The sequence below is a fragment of the Aethalodelphis obliquidens genome, unplaced genomic scaffold (genome assembly GCF_003676395.1).
Source record: "Aethalodelphis obliquidens isolate GAN/ISIS:26980383/991018 unplaced genomic scaffold, ASM367639v1 scaffold3, whole genome shotgun sequence".
Taxonomy (NCBI): domain Eukaryota; kingdom Metazoa; phylum Chordata; class Mammalia; order Artiodactyla; family Delphinidae; genus Aethalodelphis; species Aethalodelphis obliquidens.
This window is the reverse complement of record NW_020837947.1, coordinates 63,106,257-63,123,443: the sequence shown is the minus strand read 5'-3', so window position 1 is coordinate 63,123,443 and position 17,187 is coordinate 63,106,257. Positions and strand designations below refer to the sequence as shown.

At 33.7% G+C, this 17,187-nt stretch overlaps 1 protein-coding gene across 4 annotated transcripts in view; it reads right to left on the bottom strand.

The window, feature by feature from the left end:
- EPHA7 (EPH receptor A7) overlaps positions 1 to 17,187 on the bottom strand; it is a 165,494-nt gene that overhangs the window by 89,007 nt on the left and 59,300 nt on the right. For all 4 annotated transcript variants that reach the window (XM_027090308.1, XM_027090289.1, XM_027090298.1 and 1 more), the window contains exon 5: positions 16,550 to 16,885. In XM_027090308.1, the coding sequence (XP_026946109.1) occupies positions 16,550 to 16,885 (336 nt within the window). The remainder of the gene's footprint in view (positions 1 to 16,549; positions 16,886 to 17,187) is intronic.

Here is a 17,187-nt window from a genome sequence, read left to right as displayed (position 1 = left end):
TCAGTATTATTTTGCTAATTTTTCCAAGACAGTGCTTTTGCTACAGTCAAATTTATAGCACAGCTGTTCAAATTTCCATTCTAGTATATCAATACCACCAAATGACAACTGCAAAGTGTTTTTATTTTATAAAACTTTTTCATGTATTGCTTTATGTCATACCTACTTAACTAGTAAGATATAGAGATTGCATTAACTGCCCAAGGTCAAAAAACAACTCGTATAGCATGGATTCAAACACTGATTCCAAATCCAGCATTCTAAGTCAAACTTATCTAATGTGTCTTTTAAGTCTATCTATCTCTCCATGCACTATTATGTAGAAACTGATTTTATTTTGATATATTTATGGGCTCTGTAAACAGCCTAAGCAATAAATATTTTTGGCAAGTCAATACACTGAAAAAGATCAACATCAAAGAATATATGGAAGAAAAGCAAAATAACTGATAGAATGTTTCTAGTTAACAAACCATTCCTAAATTCTAAACTAGATTCTACTGATTTACTATATGATGCTATATAAGCAGTCTTTCTCATTTAAGTCTCAATTCCTTTATCTGTGAACATTAATTATATTTGTTATATTCCAATTCAAAATGATATTACAGGGAACAATAACAATTACTGAAAAATACAAACCGTCATGAATCAGAAATGTCAAAAAGAAGCTAAATGTAGGGACAGATGTTGAAAAGTCATAAGCTCCTTGTTTGGCTATTAACATTTAAGAGGAAGTATAACTAAGAGATACTATATATCTAATATCAGGGGCATATATGTTAATAGTGTATTCATAAAGGAAATAATTCCTTTCAAAATGTCTAATATGAATTCATACATATTCATACAACATGGTATGTACATATCTGGATGTGCATGTGTGTATATATACAGATGTGTGTGCACACACACTTTACTGAGGAATTCACAATAGTGAACCATTCAGTAGCAAATAGCCCTGGCCAAATTAAATTCTGAGTTAAGCTATCTTGTAGCTTGTAAGCAATAATTATGAACATATCTAGTCAAAATAGATTAAATTGAATTATTGCATCTCCATTCTAGAAATATTATGAATGGTAAAACATTTCTATATATTCTTGCAATTAAACCACTGTGAAAAAAATAGAAGACTCATTTCTAAATGACAAGGGAAACTAATACTTGGATAAAAAAATACTATGTGATTCTTACAAACTTGTGTTAAATGCTTTTGGAATCCATAATATGTATCCCATTAAAATGTGTTGAACTATTTGTCTAAAAAACAAAGGGTCAAAAATTAAAGTTACATATTAAGAGATTTTTAAAAAACTAGTTAGACTTTTTTCTGTGTAGCATTTGGTTTGATGGCGGAATACTAATAAATTCAATCATAACCTACGGCCTTGTGGAGATACACGGCATGAATTTGTGAGAGGGGTCAGAGTAAGCGGCGGAGATGTACACGATTAACCATGCAAGGGTGATAGTAGAAGGTGGAGAAGTACTCATCCTTTTTTTTCAGTATCACCAGTCCATATTTTCCAAAATATCTTACTGTGTAAACATTATAGCCTATTTAGTCTACAAAAGATTGGACAGCCTTCTCTTCTACTAATCAGGCAATCTAAGGCTTAAAAAATTGACAGATATTAAGAGCACTTTCACAGGCAACTGATCTATTTACACTATATTTTAATTTGATTTTCAAGAAGCTCCCAGTGTTTTTTGAAATGTCTTCAGAATAGAGAAGTAAAAACTATATTCCTTATAAGCATAATTTCCAAATTAGAAAATCACAAAGCACACTGAAATTTTTGCACTAGATTTAAAACAACACTAAAACAGAAAGGCAAGTTATATATTTCAGAATTATGGTACATATGGGTGTAAGCTAACTTGGTAAGATCATTGAACTTTGGCATTAATTGGTATCAGTAATTCCTTAATGAAAATCATGAAAAGATAGGGAAAACATAAAAGGTGAGTTATTTGTTAATTCAGAACAAAGAAAACTTTTGAAAAGTATATGACTAGATATAAAGCAGGATAATTGTGATTCTAATTTTGATCTAACCGTCTTTTAACTCTCAAATATTCACCTAAATTCATATAAATCTTAAATCCTGAACTAAAGGAACACGCTTAAGTGTAGGTGGTGAACTGTGGCAAATTTATATCAGCAGGTTGATACAGATGTTAGCTACAGTTAACAACTGAGCACAGCTCCCCACATACAAAATTACGTACAGATTGGCTGTACCTAAAAGTGAAGGCTTTCATGATTACAGTAATCTATAGGCCTCATTAAAGATGGAAGTGTACTTTTGATGTCAAATATAATTTAATCACAATATCTAAGAAAAAAAAAAAAAACTTTCTGAGTCACGGTTCCAGGATTTGGAAGGCCCCAGATCTCTTTCAGGGTCTGCCTGGTTAAAATGACCCAAGACCCATTCAAGCACACATAATTCAAGAGGCCTGCCTGCCAGCAATAAAGGCCGAAATTGGATACTTGGTGAGATTAATTACCTAGATAGGGCTTGATAATGCAAGTCAAATGGGAATGTAATTAAAGTGCACCTTCCATGAAAATTATTCATTGCTGATGGATCAGGTGACAGATAAATCAAAAGGCATTTTAAAAAAGACTACAGGTTAACTTGAAGCAGGTCTTTCCTCTTTATAAAACTCTGTAATTACAGGTGTGGAATTCACTCTTGCTGGCCTATCCTCATCATGATACCATAAGACAAAAAGGTAGATTGTAATGCAACCTATTAGAAACAGAAGCCAACAGAAAAACTATTAGGATCATAGTTACAAACAAAAGGTCAGCTAGACTGGAACCAGTTGGCTGGCAGCTTTCAGAAGAGAATATCATCCTATGTTCATACTGTAATAGGGATGCAACCATAAAAGAACAAGTGATGAATTAATAAACTGACTAGCCCTCAGGGTGCAATTCTATAGATGAAAGGCTTGCTGGGGTAATCAAACAGAGTTATAAATTAGATAAACTGAATGGCATAAGACGTATTTTACATCATCATTATATAAAGTCTTCCTGGATGTGTTGTTAATTCTTTACTGTCAATACATTTATTTACAATCTAAGAACAATTTAAAAACTGTTTTATAACAACATCAGGGTAATTTCAGTTACCTAGAGGGATATTACATCTAATTTCTATGTTGAGTTCTTTCAGGTATGTTTATTACACACCTAACAGAAGACAGATGAAGCAAAATGTCCAGTTAAATGATAGTTATTGGAAAATATGGTTTTACATGTTACTCATTTGTTTAACTAATGAACACATCTTGCTTTTACTGACCTGTATAAAGAAAACGCATAATAGTTTTCTTGTCTACAAAAACAAACTTAATGCTGAACAAGAAAACCATGTCATCTAGTAGACTGCATATGAAATTCACAAAAACAACCAATCACTGTCTCAGAAAAAATAAAAAACAGCATAAAAGTTGAAAGATTTCTGGTGTATGAAAATCTTTAAATAATAATGTAAATATTGATTTACTATTAAAAACCCGCAAATAATTATGTAGCCTTCATAGGCAAAGACACAATAAGATTTTAGATATGTAAATTTGATACACAGGGCCTGTTTTTGTTTGAAGTGCTATAGGTGAACATATAAAAATACATCTGTCAGAGAATTATCTGTTTATAGCTCTCCATTCCTAAAGGTTACTGATTAAAATTGAAGACAGGCATGGTAAACATCCAATGCATTTTATCAGGAGACACTGTTCTTTATGTTCCCTGCAGGTTCCAGTTAGTAACTTAATCCCAGCCAAACTATAAAGTAAACTGTTCATGATTTGTCAGATTAGCTGATGCTTGTCCAGAAAAATGGTCTGAAAAAAGAGTCACCAGGACACTATAATTAAGATCCATTCATCCATTTCATCCCTGGATTGAAGAAAATAATGAAACATCAAAGTAGTCAGACAGCAGTCTAAAGGAGGTCAGTTAGTATCTTTTCAAACATAACACCAGTATTTAATGCAGCAGGTGCATGAGAAGTGACTTACAAATCATAATAATTCCCAAGGTTTGGTGAAATAGCATCATGGCTTTCTGTTTGTTGTTTATGCAATTTTTAAAGATAAAGGAAATGTGACTCAAAATAAAAGGTGAAGGCTTAGTATTATCATACAGAAAAATAGTAAGAATAAAGCTTCCAAACTTTTAGGTAGTTCTACATTTTTATAGATGAACACATGATATGGAGCATAATTTAAAATGTCTGAGGAAAGCAAAGAAACTACGGAGAAAAAGAACTAAGAAAACAAAAAGCGTAACATAAAATGTAACTATATCTATACCTATATATACTTTATTTTATATGAAGAAAATATATATTAGTATAATAATTAAGCAACATTTTATATTAAGAATGATAAATGCATAGTTTATCTTAACAGAATTAACATCTTTTCTCTTATGACCTCTATTTCTGAGATTATCGAGTTCTCAACAATGAAATTTATGTGAGGCCAAATCTGGGTTCTTAGTGATGTCAGGGATGTGTGAAAACAGGATGAGATGTCAAAACAAGGAGAAAACAAGGTTACAATAATGTATTAGAAAAGAACAAAGGCAGTCTTTTTTTCAAACAAAATTCAGACTCATCATCTATCTTAGAGTCTTTTTTTTTTTTTTTTGCGGTACGTGAGCCTCTCACTGCTGTGGCCTCTCCTGTTGCGGAGCACAGGCTCCGCGGCATGTGGGATCTTCCCGAACCAGGGCACGAACCCGTGTCCCCTGCATCGGCAGGCGGACTCTCAACCACTGCGCCACTAGGGAAACCCCTATCTTAGAGTCTTTACCAGTCTGATAAATGTTGTAGGAATATCAGCATAAAAAGTAATTACATTTCAATTCAGCCAACACCGAGCACTTACGCCCCATATGTCATATTGTGAGGCTTTGTTTTGAACCATGACAAATATGATCATGACATTCTCTACCCCAAGTTGTCTATCAAAATTGTCTCATGGCTTGAAACTGTTAAATCCAATGGACTTTCTTCTGTCTCCATTCCACTGACCTCCTGTGACATTTGATTCTATGTTCAACTGACTCAGGAAATTTTCCTTCTTTGGTTACTGTGACAGCCCTCCTATCCAAATGGTCTGGGTACTCCTTTTTGATTTTTGTCATGTGCTTTGGATATTCTGCCAGTTCTCTCTCAAACTTTTAAATTCTAGCTCCACCTCCTCTTTCCCCCAAAAGGCTATTCATTAACTCGCCATCTATGATTATGATTCCCAAACCTATAACTTTTAAGTCTCACCAACATCCTAAAATCCATTCATTTAGGAATGTATATATGCTCATAAAATGTATGAAGTTAAAACATACATATAGTTATCATTGTCCATATACATGTCTGTAGATACATCAGATCACATGTAACAGCCTAATGTAACCGGAGCTAAGGGTGTTGTGTTTAAGAGTATTAGCAACATTTGAGTAAACTATACAATAGGGATACGGCTTAACCAGTATCCTATAATACATGACTGCCATTATGAATGCTATGCTCAGTGTTCTTCATTTTTCTATATGCTGAGGTTATGATCAAATATTATTAAAATTTGGGACAATAATTATCTGATGTCAACATGCTGTGGATAATTAAGAACTGTGTGCGTTAAAGTTACGCTAATTGTTTTTCATGGATCTTCTCTAGTCCTTGTGTCTTAAAATAAGGCAAGCGACCACAGGACTGCATGCACATCTCTGCCCCGTGCTTTGTCACAGAACATATATCATCCATTCTGCCTTCTCCCTGATTATTTTGTTAAGTTGCAGCAATTATCTCTCCCTTTGTGACTGACTCCTTTGTAAATGGAGTGCAGGAAATTTGGATAATTTTTCCTGGGTTTTTACTTCTTAATCCTTGTTTCTTGCTTACAATAGCATAAAGGGAACCAGAGTCATAAAACAGTTTGAATTGAAACAAGTAGCAATCAGGTTTTTGCAGTAGTAATTGACAGATGCGAAAAGCAAGATCTTGATAGTGTTCTCTCCTTTACTCTATAACTTAGACCGGTTGGTTAAAACTGTTAATGATTCTCTTGGATCAATGTCTTTTCCTTGTAGCTCTAATTTACTGCATTGGTTGATTAGTACAGATGTTTTTGTGGATGGTTCTGCATCATTCCACCAGGTTGCTTGTCTGAATCAAATTTGCTTCAATTCATCACCAGCGAAGCAAGGAATAAAATAATCAACATTTACTCTCTCTTAACACTGGTACTGAAAACAGAGCTAAATCCTTGTCAATTTAAAAACTATCTCCTACCTGTCTCAAAGCTATGCCCCTCAGCTCATCCATGGCTTAAAATGGTGTGTATAGTTGGGTGTAGCACAGCGTAGGAGATGGGACTGGGTGGAACCTATTTATGTACTTCAAATCCGTTTTTTTTTTTAATTGAGGTATAATTGACATACAACATTATATTAGTTTCACTGAATGTTTATCATCAATATCATCATCATCATCACCACTACCAATTCACATTATATATACTCATCTATACATGAATAATGTATGAAATTACCATCCACTGACTTTTCATTCTCCGAAATGCAGCTTATTGATTTCTTGCTCTTAAATGAAGTTTTTCTGAAACTGTGCCTGTCTTCATAATGCTATTCCTCTGGGACAATGGTTATGACAGTTTTCTCTATAAGAACTAAGCAAACAACTCACAGATCAAAACCTTCTTGTATTGTGGAACACCACCAAGTAAATCAGGTAACCAGTTTTGGTCAACTAAGGATCAACCAAAAATCACTTCTTGATTCAATTCATATTGAAAATCTTTCACAAACGTGTTAGTTTGTATTCTTAGCAGAGTAATCTTACTATACTACATATATTTTGCTGTTTTATTATTTATGATTATGTAATACCTCCAGAAAAAGAGAATGGATTCAATATATATTGACCCAGGACTGTAACCTGAAAAAATTTTGCGTATTTTACAACAGTCCATACTGTTAACTTGTTTTTTGTATCTTTTGCTCCCTAAAAGTAAAGAGCAGGTGGTCTGGTTAGTCACATTTCAGTTAAAACAGATTTTTCTATATCTCACTTGAACAAACTTCTTGACTTTAAAAGTAAAGTAGCTATTTCTTTATAAATAATATTCTAGTGGCTATATTTTCAATTATCTATAATCTCTACAAACTGACAGTAGCAAAATGAAGGATCTCCTATTAAGGACAATGCCTATATAATAAGAATTACTTTACATAATTCCGTCATTATGGACTATTCCAGGATAATGATCCTAATGGGTAGTCATATTTTTTGAAGAGTCTCTTTAGAGGAAACTTAAATTTAACAAGTTACAAATTTAAATATCCAAAACATAGAGTTATAAAATTATTTTCACTAGAAAATCCTGAAACTGCAGTCACTTCTTAATCATGTAGAAATTGCTAGTTTAAAATTGCCAAGAATACGACAAACTTGCTCAAGCTTGAATATTCAGGGACAAAACTCATAACTTATTTTGTATTGAATGTTCTGCTACCATCAGTGTAGCACCTTCTACAATTTATGAGATAATGAATTGGCTCTGGTTTAAAAAACAGAATGTTTTTAATGTCAAAAGCAAAATATTACTATTGGTCTTTCTGGAACTTACTAATGCATTGCACTAAATAAATTTAGTACTTTTTGATGGAGCAAAATCACAGAAATGCATAAAATGCCTACAACTCCCACTCCTTGACCTATTCACAAAAACGTGTTCATGCCTTAGCTGTCTTCATGCATATGGAAAATAAATACTTTCCTTCAAAATAATAGGATGGAACTAAACTATCTCAGGGATGAGTATTTGTATTATTCTACTCAGGCTTCTATAATAAGATACCATAGGTTTGGTATTTTAAAAAAAAGAAATTAGTTTTCTCACAGTTCTGGAAGCTGAAAGTCCCAGATCAAGGTCCAGTAGGGTTCAGGTTCTAATGAGGCCTCTCTTTGTGGCTTGTAGATAGCCACCTTCTGGCTATGTACTCACTGACCTCTCTTCACTGCATGTGCATGGAGAGAGAGCCAGTTCTCTGGTGTCTTTTACTGTAAGGACACTAATCCTGTAGGATCAGGGCCTCAAACTTATGACCTCATTTAACCTTAACTACCTCATTTTAGTCCCTATCTTCAAATATAGTCACACTGAGGTTAAAGCTTCAACATAAAAATTTGGGGAAAGACACAGTTCAGTCCACAGCAGTATTATAACTGAGTTATTGCACAAATCAACTCTTTCTTCCCACTTAAATATCATTACCCACAAAACAGCAATTTTGAGATCAAAGAGTTTGAGAAAAGATTAAGATATATTGAAACGAAAACACAAGAAACTCTTAAAACATACTAGATTTCTTTCAAACGTTAACAGAGTCTTTCCATTCAATAGTATGCAGATCAACTTGTCACCCTGACAACATAAGCATAGATAGTTCACTACAAATATTTATAAAATCAGAAAAGGGTGGATATGACAACTTACAAAGATACTGAGATTGGAGAACAAGAAGGAGGGATGAAGATGAAGGTGTGGGGTGAGAACACGGGTGCTTACAGGCATTTCCTTACATATATTTTAATCAAGAAAAATCATAGAACAGTGATGTGCTATAGTCTTAAGCAGTTACAAAACTACAGAAAGGAAAAAGCTATTAAAATAAGCTATAAAAAGCTGGTGTCATGTGCTTAAAATAGTAGTCCAAAAAGAAAAAACTTAATTTGACCTTCTGCAGGTTTTCAAAATATGAAGAATTATAAAAGTTTTCAAAATTGAATGTGACTTGTATCTTAATATTTCATAATAAGATTAAGCTTTTTTTCTAAATCTCTACTTAAATACCAAGTTATGGATAAAAACTCAGTTTAAGATTTTAAGTATATCTATAGCTTTAAGAACAAATCACAAAATTTTTATACTTCAAATCATTATCTTATATATTCATTGCATAATTTAAATAAAATTATAATGCATTTGAATTTAACTAATCCTTTATGTATTAATCTTGATAATCTTAGAAAGTCTCTTTACATGACAATAAGCGATGAATTTATGAATTTAATTCAACAAGTTTACTAAGCATGTACCCTGGGCCCAATATGTTACAGAGGCTAGAGAATAAGACCAAAGATGCCACTGTTTCTTTACACTGTGAATTCTAACAGGGAAGACAAACATTTCACACATAATATGTGAAAAATATTATAAGGAAATGCATGAGTTACTTATTGTAAGATCAGATCACAAAAAGACATAATTTTCTCCCAAATTTTCATTTTGAATTTGGGATGTGAAGATACTGTGTAGGCATATGGGTCTTTACACGTAAAGTGATCAGCACATACTAAATAGTCAACAAGTAGTCACTAATACTTGTTATCAGTACTTATATCACATGGTTGCATTTCCTATAATGAAAATTTTATTAAAATAGGATCCAAAAAAATCTTTTATATATATATTTTAATTACTGATCACTGAAGAAAAACTGTAAATGGATCTACATGTATATTTTTAAATTAGTGGTGTCACAAAAATATTTTATAAAGAATTAAATTTCAGTATCATAGTCTAAAGCTCCTACTTGCAAAGCAAAGCATAAAATTTCTAAAATGTCATGCCCTCTGGTATAAATTAGCATGACTGAATTCTGCTATGCCATTCAGATACATCAGATTTATAAAATAACTAGAAACAGAAATGCATTTTTGAATGGTTTACTGTTAAAGGAATCACATTCAGTTGATTTTTCTGCTGCAGACTGCGTAAGTGTGTGTATGTATGTATGCATGTTTTAATAACATTGACACTATTTCCACAAATTTTTTGTCATTGTTGGGTTTTTTTTGCATTTATATCTTGTTTCACCTTATGGCAATAGCTGCTTTTAATATTACTCAGTAAATGCTCTCAAACAAGAAAATATTATTTTCTTAACATTATGTTCCCTTAAAAAATTAAGAAATCTCAAAATATATAAACTTAAATGGAATTAATTGTTTTTTCTTAAAGGACACATAATTTGATGGCCTACTATTTAAAATCATTGAAAAGAGATGATCTGAGTTAACTTATGAGAAAAATCATCACAGCTGAGTCACATTAATAAATGTGAGTGAAGATATTTCAAACAAATACAGGAAATGACTTTTGGTATTGTCTCTTTTTTTGTAGAATTTTGCTTATGTATAATGTTATATCATATAACTCTATGATTATATTTCATTCGGAACATTATGTAAACAGCATAAATCTAAGTAAAGGGAATACTGAAAGCCAATCTTAATTTTGACAGAGAAATAAGATTTGAAATATGATTTCAAATATGATTTGAAAACATAAGGGAAATTAGTCCATTAAGATATGAAGGGATGTTTCTGAAGTTTCTTAAAGAAGGGTAATAAAATCAAAGCCAGGAGGCAAATACTATAGTTACCAATGCTCCCTCTCAGAGATTATATGTGTTATTAATATCCTCGGGAAACAAAACTTCTTAGGAGGTCCCCTTTTCATTGAAGAGTAATTTATGACCAGACCATTAAATCAATCTGCAAATTCCCATGTAAAGGACTGTAGAGCTAAATTCTTTAAGATAGCAGTCCATGAGAAGATTACAGAGCATAATAATTCTGAGGTAAGGGGTATACTTGATTACAATAATTTGGGTCGCCACTTTATAACTTACCATGTGACACTGGTAAGTTTAAGCTTCAACTTTTTACCTGTAAATGGTATTAATACTTGTTTTACCAACTTTATAAATTTACTTCAAATTTTAATGATATAATATGTATATAAGTGCTATATAAACCATTCACCCATATACAACAAAATTGATGATGAGAAAAAGAAAATAGTTCTTTTTGAGAGAGATTCTATATGATATCTTTGTAGAGAAATTAAGAAATTTTGCCTCCAAATGGCAACTTTGCTGATACTTTCTCATATTTTCAGAAAATGTTTTCTATATATCTCTTTTCCAGAGGAATCAAGGCTAAGCAGGAGAATTTTTTTTTAAAACAAACTGCTATATGGAATACGTCAAATGTTCTGTGGAAGATACACAAAAGTTTAAGATGTAAACCAGGGTCAGTTACGTAACTTTTCTGTTCAAAAACATCCAGTTCCCACTATCTCCTCCCTCCATTAGAAAGTTCTTCTTTCCTAAAAGTAAACTTTCCCATTAGTTCTTCCCACAAATCTTTATTCATCCAGTTGCTACCACTTATTCTCTAAACACACTCTGAACTTTGCCCCTTGTATCCTTTGGCATGATTTAACTCTATGTAATGGATGTAATGATGGATGGTCCCCATTACCCTTGGTGAAGGAATGAAGAACATATTTGCTAGCTGCGCAAAAGCAAACCTCAGTTCCCTGCTGCCCTTTAGAATTTCCTTGTCTGAAAAATGACACCTTCCTAGAGGAGCCTGCTAGAGGAGTCTGCAGCCAGTGTCTGTATGACAAAGAGGTAAAAAAGCCTGCCACTACCTCTTCAACTTGGGACAATCTGAAGGTCCCTTATGGGTGGAGAGCTTGTCATGGAGCTGGCCGAGAATCCCAATGAGACTGCATTATGGCTCAATTTCCCTTCTGCTCAGTCCTGCTCCTTTCCTTTCTCTTCAGATGGTGCTGATGCCAAGTACATGCCCTAACACAACTCCTGCAAGGAATCTGAATCAAAGTGTCTGCTTTCTAGGGAGCCCAATTTGGAAAATCATATCCTCTTTCAAGAGGTTCCAGTTTTCATCCTTAATTCCTTCCCAGTGCTTTCTACAGCATTGTAAGTCATGGATCCCATCAAAAATGATAGTATCTGTACACATATTACTCAGCTATCAATAATTTGCAGTCAACCCTGCACTGTGCAATGTATAGTTTGTACTGTATTATGATTGTCCATTTAATTATGGACATAAGATGGGCTCTTAGAGGTCTTCTGTCCCAGACCTCTCCGTTATTTAGGAGGACTACATGAGTCCACAGACATTAAGTGACTCAACTTGACACACTTTCCGTGTACCTGGTACATTTAAAAAGTAACAAAACTGTATTGTGTTCGATCACTTGTAACCCTTATCATTACTTCTATTATTATCATTGTTGTAGTACAATAACACACTTACAAAAACAAAAACACTTTGTTTTTATTCTAACAAGTATAACAGGTATTAAGCTAAAAGCTCAGTTTTTTTTTTCCACAATATGAGGAGTCAAGTAACATGATCCTATTTCAGGAGAAAATTCAAGTTAAAGAGGTGAAATAATTTGTCTAACACGAAGCTATCACGTCATCAAATATCAAATCCTATGCCTTTTCCATTCACGTCTGAGTGTTTTCACTCCCGTAAAATCATTTAACTTTTCTTGTGTGTGACTAGTTTCCTTACTGGAATTAATTACACGACATTAGGAACAGAGAAAGAACTGTGTTAGACGGTAAAGACAAAAACATAACATGATTACTGACCTGAAGAATAATGACTAAGTCTTTTAAGTCTGTGGGAAAGATCACATATTATAATTTTATGTTATGTTTTCTAAAAAAGTTAAAAATTATCTAGTTGTCTAAATGATCCCCCAGTGAATGAAGGTATTACAGACAGAGACAGTAATTTTCGGGTGACCCGTTTTTACTAACTTTTCTGCAGCCCATTTTGGTGTGTTAATGCACTTGATCTGTGGAAGGAATGCAGTGGTAACGATTATGTTTTCATGGGACAGGTCCGCCTGAGGGCCTAGAATATGACTTACTTGCCCTCCTTCTGGCAAAACCATATCCATTCTAAAGTTCTAGATTGATTGACATCTTTTCTGTGAGGACTCCCCTTTTTTCCACAGATGGAATGAATCATTCCTTCTTTGGGGTTCTGTATTTTGTTCCTAATTTTGTTCTATAGCATGCATCACATTATATTCAAGTGTCCTATCATTAGTTGTATAAATTAATATATATCTGCTATAGTAACAGCTCCTCATAAGGATAGGACCATTCTTTGCCTTCCTATCTTCAGCATCCTGCACAGTGCTTAACATATACTACTCAGTACAGTTGGCTGGGTTAATGTTTTGAAAAGTAGAATTTAGTTACCTCTTCAGAACACTTGTGTAATTACCCGGAGCCTTCCACTGTAAGGAAGAATGAGGATCATAATGCCATAAATCAAATGCATGTGCTTTCCATCTTACATATATATATATATATATATATATATATATATATATATATATATATATTTAATATCTCCAATGTACCTAAGTTTGATCTGTGTGACTTCACCCTTAATAGGTCAATATCATTCCTAACAAAACAAAAACAAAAAGAATACATTCCAGCCAGCTTGTGTAGGTAATATGTTCCCGATAAGTAAATACGAAAACTATATAAATATGAATATCACGTATTAGGCTTCTCTATAAACATCTCATTTTAAAGCTAATTATTGGTTTAAATAAGAACCTCAGTCTTAAGATAACTTGTGACTAGATAAAAAAATTAATTTCTCCCTCCTGCAATGTTATAACACATAATTGCCTCGATTATACACCCCACCCTGGACACATGGCAATAGGTAAAGATTTTAGTGTGTTTTGCCTTGACAGGTTCATAGTTACGTAAAAAGAGGATTAATCAGCACTCATTACGCTACTCACTGCAATAACATTTTTATGACAATAAAAAGTTTTTAAGTTTTCTCCAATATCTCATTTAACAGGATAATGCAGGAAGATAGATACCATCTTATCTCCATCTTACTCATGTAGAACTTTTGCGGTCCACCCAACAGCACATACCTCGTAAGTGGCAACAGGGGTTGGGGTACAGGTCCTTAAACACCAATAACCCTACTGCTACCCTGAGGAAAGGACAAGGGGGTCTTCAATGTACTTCCATTTCCACAAACACTGGTATGGGGGGGTCCTGAGCTCCAGACTCCAAACTTAATAGAAAAGGAACTACAAAGTACACACTACCTTTCAAACACTGCCTGATGATTTTCCATCCTTACTCTCTCTTCTTGCCCAGACACCTGCAGATTCTTTTTGTACTAGGCATCAGTGGATTACTGATGAGCGATAACTGATAACTGACCAGAGATCCTTAAATTCATTATTGAAGTGACTGCAGCATAAACTAGGTGGGAGGTGATGCTGTTTGATTAACACAGAATGAGAATTTTAAGGACCATGGCAGGTTTCCACGGGTAGTCATAAACATGGACAAAGTTTCAAATCATTCCCCCCTTAGAAAAAGCAAAAATATTGACGATGGGGTGGGGGGAATGGGTACAAATTTAACTGAACAATAGTCACTAACATATCCTAAATTTCCTCTGTTAAAAAATAAATTAAAACTTTAAAAATTACCACAGTTTGCTGCCTTATTAATGCTTTTCTTTTTGAAAGCAGAAAAAGCTGAGTGTAAATGGGTTTTTAGTATTTGAGATGTAGTTGGGACCAGGCAATTGTGAATTAATATTTTAATATAAAAGTACAAACCTAGTTTGCTTTTTAACTCTATTATATTTATTCTTTTAAAAATGTTAATAGCTTTACTGAGGTATCATTTTCATACCATAAAATTTACTCATTTTAAGCACACAATTCAATAATTTTTGGTATATTTACATAGTTGTGTAATCATAGCAATCTAATTTTTGTACATTTAAATTACCTCCCCCCCAAAACCAAACAAACCTGGTTTGCTCTTAACCGGAAGAGAATCAAGGGGACAAAGCCATTTTACGCAACTACTATAAGATAGTTGATTCAGGACCTTATGGAATATCTATGACCTATTTAGGCTGTGTAGTATTAACCTGAACAATTAAACAATGGACATTTAAAGATGATGGAAACAGATCCCCAAAGTGGCCTACCTGGCAAACTCTACTTGTGGTATCAGTTCAGTATCTTTAGGTTGTATTAAAAAAATAAATAAAAATATCCCTTCTTTTACTTCTTATCAGCAAGAATAAAGCAGTTATTCTAGCTCAGCAGACCTAAGAGTTTTTATTAATGGCTCCAAAGATAGCTCTAGTGTCATAATCATGAACCTAAAATGTTTCAAACCCACTCACTGTAACGTTACGATGACAAATTTCAATATAAAGCAAAACAAGTAAAAACACCTACTAACAACAGCATTATAAAAGAATGGCAAATGGTGTAAGGCTAAATAAAATGAATCAATCCAAATATCAGTTATGAGTTGCTTCCTTTCGTCCATTTTTTGAAGATCTAAAAGTTTCTATGTGGTTTTACCTCCAGACTTCAGCTTTTACGTAAGAAATCTGATTTGCAATAGCCTTTTAAAGAAACATCAAAATAAAACCTTTGGAATAGGAACCCACTAATCTGTTCAAAATGGTAAGCATGAGACTATATGCATAGGCTTCATTGTGCAGATATGATTTAAATAGGTAACATTTTATTAAAATTGGCATAGATATGAAGAATAGATTAGACTATGTCCAGGAATTTGGGATAATATTGACTGTTGACAGCTAGCCAAAGATCAAGAAGACCTTGTTATAAGCTTATTACGATGCTTACACAACTCAGTACTCCAGTGCAGGTCCAATTTTATTAATGACGATGACATAGCACTTGGCTACTCTGACTACATAGCATCATCCTTCAGCAGCAAGAACTTTCAAAAGTTTGAAAAAGCCCTCAGTTTCTGGAACTTCCCCCAATAATAATATTTCTCTAAAGGTTTAGAAAGTCTCCAACTTTTGAAGCTTCCTTCCCAATTTATATTTTCCAAAACCTACTTACCATAGCAAAGAATGACCAAGCAGGGCATCTTAAATGCCAATAAGAAAATAAGCGAAAACTGCTTTTAGGCTAAGCTACCAGTTCACAATCATCATGATTATTATATTTCTTACTTCATTTATTTTGAAAGCCTCATGAGATCTCTCAAGTACTTATTCCAATACTATAGACATCCAAATGATCACAAATCTAGTGAGGAATGTAAAATTCCCTCATGCAAATTTTAAGGCAGACTTGCCATCTATTACAAATATAACATTTTATGTGGCAAAAAACTGGTTAACACCATGTGAGACACTGAACCCAACTCCTTCATTCCTGATTATCCTGTAGATTTTAATCATAAGCACGTAGCACACAAAAAGGTAAATAAAAAATGCAAGAAATATCCTACATCTTATTTTGTCCAATATTTTCCCTCTCCTCCCCTAGATCTTAATAGAGTTGGTCCTCTTAGAGCAGTCTTAATTGGTTTACAATTTATCCCCTTTTCTTTCTCCTGCCAGATCTCTGGAGGAGACGTTAATGAGTCTAGTAATGGTTTAACAGGCAACAGAAGAAATAGCAAAGAAAAGCTAAAGGTGTGAATAATCAACAAGCTGGAATAATCAAGTTCTGTAGAGCCAAGTTAACGAGATATTTAAGCGAGAGACCTCACTTATGTAGTCACATTTTTCACTTAGTCAAGACAAACACAAAAACATACCTGCTTGACCTGTGGTGACACTGACAGCCGCAAAGAGCCTCTGGGATCGACTTAAGTCAGAAACTCCATTTACAGCTTCAACTTCAAAAGTATAATTAGCGTGGGCCAGCAGGTCCATGACAGTGACGTAGTTATCCTCTAATCCAGTCTGCTGGGGCATGTAGCCAATGCTACTCCCACAGGGAACGCATTCGCCCTGCTCCCAGCTGCACCGCTTACACAGTATTCTGTAGGTCACATCGTTTCTTCCCCCATTGTCTGCAGGTGGACTCCATTCCAAGCTCACTGTGGTTTGGTTGATATTGAAAATGAGGTTCTGTGGGGCAGATGGAGGCCCTTTGGAAACCAAAAATAAGCAAATAAACAAAAATAGACAAAAAACAAACAAAAATGAACTAAAGGATCCACGTGGGGCATTAAGCTAGTGGCTCAATCACCATACAGAAAACTACTTGAAATGCTCTCTTGCACATAAACATTTCATTACCTTTCCTAGAGAAACTGAATAAAAGCCTTCTTGAATTCACTTGGCAAGAGGCCTTATTTATTTTCTATTTAATATGTCAAAATGAAAACAGGATAACAACTGTCTTTGTCATTTTGCCACGGTCTTTATTTATTTTTCTTCCAAGCTATTA